Source organism: Babylonia areolata, chromosome 1, assembly GCF_041734735.1.
Source record: "Babylonia areolata isolate BAREFJ2019XMU chromosome 1, ASM4173473v1, whole genome shotgun sequence".
Lineage (NCBI taxonomy): Eukaryota > Metazoa > Mollusca > Gastropoda > Neogastropoda > Buccinidae > Babylonia > Babylonia areolata.
In genome coordinates this window covers 50,738,710-50,743,709 of record NC_134876.1, presented here as the reverse complement: position 1 = coordinate 50,743,709, position 5,000 = coordinate 50,738,710, and the positions used below count along the sequence as shown (strand labels likewise).

Genomic DNA, 5,000 nt, shown 5'->3' with positions numbered 1-5,000 from the left:
CTCTCTCTCTCTCTCTCTCTCACACACACACACACACACACACACACACACACACACACACACACACACACATTACTGAGTGATGATCCATCGAGTCGAACACTTAGCATTTTTGTCTGCTTAGTTCTGTAATGTGACACTGGGCAGGAAGTCGTGTATAACCATGGCTTCCACTGCACACCCCCAACCCCTACCCACACTCTCTCTCTCTCACACGCACAGACACACACACACACACACACACACACACAAACACACACACACACACACACATACACACACATACACACACACACACACACACACACACACACACACACATACACACACACACACACACACACACATACACACACACATACACACACACACACACACACACACACACACACACACACACACACACACACACACACACCCCTCCCTCTGGCATCCAGACACTGAGTTATCCATCAAACCCTGGAGCATCCCATCATATAATAAACTAAGTGAGGTCTTGTCTGCTTTGTTCCGTTACGTCACACTGGGCAGGCCATTCTGTATAGCTCTGGCGCTCCCCGGTCCCCCCCCCCCCCCCCACATCATTACCCTCACCCCCACCCACACCCCTCTCCTAACTCGTCCCCTATCTATCCCTGTCCCCGAGGGATTCGGATTCAGAAAGCAATGGAAGAACATTTTCATGATTAGATTTGTGATTTGTGATGCGTGTCACCTGTTGATGCTGCGGAAAACGGAGCTGGTGGATTTTGTTGTTGTTGTTGTTGTTGTTGTTTGTTTGTTTACTTTTTTATTGATATGGATCCTGTAGCGCCTACCCTCTGCCGGAGACCAAGCTCTAAGCGCTTTACAAACACGGGGTCATTTGCACAACAGACTGCCTACCTGGGTAGAGCTGACTGACGGCTGCCACTGGGCTGCTCATCATTCGTTTCCTGTGTCATTCAATCAGATTTCAGGCACGTACACATTACACACTCTGACAGACATGTGACATTTAACGTGTATGACCGTTTTGTTTATTTACTCTGCCATGTAGGCAGCCATACTCCGTTTTCGGAGGGGGGTTATGCTGGGTATGTTCTTGTTTCCATAACCCACCGAACGCTGACATAGATCACATGATCTTTAACGTGCGTATTTGATCTTCTGCGTGCGTATACACACGAAAGGGGTTCAGGCACATATGTTGACCTGGTGGATCGGAAAAAATCTCCACCAGGCGCCGTCACAGACTTACCAACTTGCATTGTAACCATTGCTGATCAGGGCACATGCATCACAGTCGTGTTCACACAGAGGTAGGAAGGACAGCAAGTTCCTAGATCGATGTGTAGTGTGTGCCTTGTAAAATGTGTGTGCTCAAATAGCACAAAGCACTGTAACGTTTTGTGTCTATCTTTCGTTGGTCGAAACGAGTCTACTTTTTTTTTCATTTTTTTTTTCATTTCCATGTGTTTGTATGTGTCTGTGGCCCTGTTCATCTGTCTGTCTGTCTCTCTCAGTCTAGCTCTGTCTGTCTGTCTGTCTCTTTCTTATTCTTTTTCTTATTCCCCCTCTTCCTGCTCCTGCTCCTCCTCCTTTTCTCCCTCTGTTTATTATGCTAGTCTATGGCAGCTACATTAGGTTCGACAAAGTGGCAATTATTTTAACCAAAAGGAATTGTCTCTGTGAGAGAGAGAGAGAGGGGGGGGGGGAGAGAGAGAGTGAGAGAAGGGAAGGAAGAAAGGAAAGAACACTGGTCGAAAGAAAGGAAGGAATGATGAGGGAAAGAAGAAAATACCACACGATACTTATTTTTGCGTGCGTACGTGAATGTGGCTTGTCCTGGCAGGGAAGGTTTGTGGAACTACGTTGGATGCAGGACACGCTGTGGACTGGAAAGGACAATTCCAGACAGGCATACTCTGCCACAGCCACTGCAGAGGAATGGCAGATCTGGGCTGGGTGTAGGGTCCTTTCGTTGCATCCTTCTGTCAGTTGCTTGGCTCTGAAGTTCGTTTTCGAACTTAGCCGTACTCTGCTTGTATGTTTTGATTTATTTTTCTCCGGGAATAGCGGTCAGCTTGCGAGTTCAAATCACTGACTTCGGTTAATGCCACAGGAGATGAAGGACTTCTTGACAGTGCCCTTTTAGCGCTTCCGGGGTTCATCCCTAGTGCGGTAGCCAGTATATTGTTCTCTGTTATCTGATCATTTATAGTATCACATATCACATGAATGATAGTCACCGCAACGGATTGACCATCATGAAAGCCAATATCTCTTCGATCATCAGATAGTGATGGTCACGAAACATTTACACAAACCCACGCTAACCGATTTACATCAATCCATCGCCATCATCCGATCACAGATACATCACACCCCACATTTACATTCTGATCTGGTCCATGATAAATCAACACGTCTTTGAAGCCAAACAATAGCTATCGCTGAAGATCCATAATAAACATTTCCTCTTTGCAAACGTATCTGACTGATCCCTGAAATATTCGTGCACATTCCATGCTTACCCCTTCCACACACGAATCCTTATGTGAACGAATGATGATCACCTCAAGCCAGCTGTCCGTCGGTTCTATCCAAATATGCAGCCTGTTGTGCAAATGCTGTGCTCAGAATTCGGTCTCTGACCGAAGGATATCACACGCACCTCACCACGCTCTCTCTTGTTCACGCACACATACACAAACTGATCCATCATGTAGAGCTTCCGGCATGTAAAGTAAGGTCCTGTCTGTTTAGTTCCGTAATGCGACACTGGGCAAGCCGTTCCATATAACTGGGCGTCCCTTGTGGTTCTGAAAGCAATGGAAGAACACTTTTGTGATTAGAGTTCCGATTTCCGATCGTGACACCAGCTGCTATCGGGGAAAATCCGAGTCGGCAAGTGATCTGGAGAACCGTTGAAATGTGTCCATTATTGACTTGGGCACCTGCGCCAGTGTCTGCTTTTCTCAGGGGACGAAGCACTTTTGAGATCGCTGTGAAGAGCTCGTCTCATGGAATTGAGGTCAAGCAGGTAATCAAGCGGCTACAAGTCATTAAAGTTTTGTCGATATTTCATTGGCGATTCAAAGTCATTGCTGACGACTTTTTGTTTATCTACCTGTCTGAAAGAAAGGGGAAAATGTAAGGGAAAAATATAAAAGAGATAGAAAGAGTGAAAAGAAAACAAAGAAGAGATTCTACGATGTACTTGAACGCTTCAATGGAATTTATTGTCATCAGCTTAAACGTCGCGCAAGCTGCCTTCTCTTTCATTTATAAAAAAAAAATTTGGTCGTAATATATTTACACATACCTATGCAAACCACTTTATAATCAGCTCTGTGCCAGCTCTTGAACTACTGCTTTCTCCATTTCGCAGTATTTGTTCTCATGACGATTCACGATACAGCCACACGTCATACCCTTATTTCCAGCACAATACTGTCACCCATTATCCATCTTACACCTTTCGTTTTGCACTCACACGATCCGTCCGCCAGACATTTACACATATTCCAAGCTTCTCCATTTTGAAATTGATAATCCTATGACCACCATTTAGCACACGCACCACGAGTACCACTCAGATACTTGTCCATTAACTCTCTCCATACGAACGGCGCAAGAGACGTTAACAGCGTTTCATCCCAATTACCATCATCAAAATATTGCAAGTGGAAGGCTCTTATACTGAAGAGGTGAATGTTGACAAAGAATACCACAATTCTGACGACGGAAGCTAAAGGTTGGGTCATTCAGACACCCACTGGACATCCGATGGGTCTGTGTAGAGGAGAAGAGAGGACTGGCCGTACTGAGTGAGTTAAGCAAAACATTCGGCATAAACGCATAGAGGTCTTGTCCGTTTTTTGTTCCGTGACTCGTGACAGGTGCTTCCACGTTATCCCGGCGCTTCGCTCTTTTGGGATTCCAACATGATTCCATGATTGTTTAGAGTTCTGATACTCACTGTGGCATTGGTTGTTGGGATCCATGGTGATCTACAGACGTGGTTTATCATGTCCAGTATTGAGCGGGACGTGTGCACCATTGTCACGTTTTCCCAGGGGAGGAGAACCACTGCCCGGGTCGCCGTAAAGAGCTTGCCTTGTTGAGGTCGGACCAAGCGTGTGATCAATTAATAGCGATTGCTATGATATTGTGTCCGCTTTTCACGAGCGTATTCAAGGTTATACTGGATGACTTTTGCAGGTTTGTTTGTCTTTCTGTCTGGTTGACAGGCTGACCGTCAGCCTCTCTTTTTCTGTCTGCCTCTCTCTTCTTTATGCTTTTATCTCTATGTGACCAAACAGCGAGACTGCATGAATTTATCAAAGCTTGGCTGGCGGTTCAAGGTTAGTATGGGTGACTTCTGTTTCTGTGTCCGTTCTTCCGTTTCTCTGTGTTTCTGTTCTCTCTGTTTTCTATCTGTATCTGTCTCTCTCTCTCTCTTTCTCTGTCCCTGTCTCTCTCTCTCTTCCTCTCTTTCTAATTAATGTGATTAGCTTGAAAGTTATTTGTTAACAGTGGGATTGCTAGATGACTAATGGCTTCTGAATACTAAATCTGGGGCCGTATTCAAGACAAGTTTCATTTTGCCTTAAGGCAAGTTACCCATGACATGGTAGGGACCCGCGGCTACAGTTTAACTTGAAGGTTAAGTTATCTTCATATTCAAGACACGCGTCGTACATTCATGCAGCTTACCCATGTCTGTAAATTAAACAAATCCAGGTGATTCCCTTCTGCCATGCTCTTTTACTTCTCACCACATCACAGTTCACAGCATTGTCAAGAGAGTCAGCAAAAACACGGGCTATCTGCAAAGCACGCTTTTTTTTCTCCTCCAAAAAAGCAACGCTACAAAAAAAAAGTATCCGCCATGTTTACCTCTGCTTCGTGGACAGTCACCCTTGGCAGGTTGTAAGGGCAAATTATGGATTTGAAGACTCGAGGTTAGACTGGAGTATTCATGAATACCAGATACTACTTACCCTCGTGGTTTG

General features: G+C 45.2%; 1 protein-coding gene across 1 annotated transcript in view; it reads right to left on the bottom strand.

The window, feature by feature from the left end:
• The window catches only part of LOC143283995 (uncharacterized), a 45,891-nt gene extending 41,902 nt beyond the window's left edge, over positions 1 to 3,989 (bottom strand). The window contains exon 1 of the mRNA XM_076590554.1: positions 3,965 to 3,989. Within this exon, the coding sequence (XP_076446669.1) occupies positions 3,965 to 3,989 (25 nt within the window). The remainder of the gene's footprint in view (positions 1 to 3,964) is intronic.
• Between the last annotated feature and the right edge of the window lie 1,011 nt (positions 3,990 to 5,000).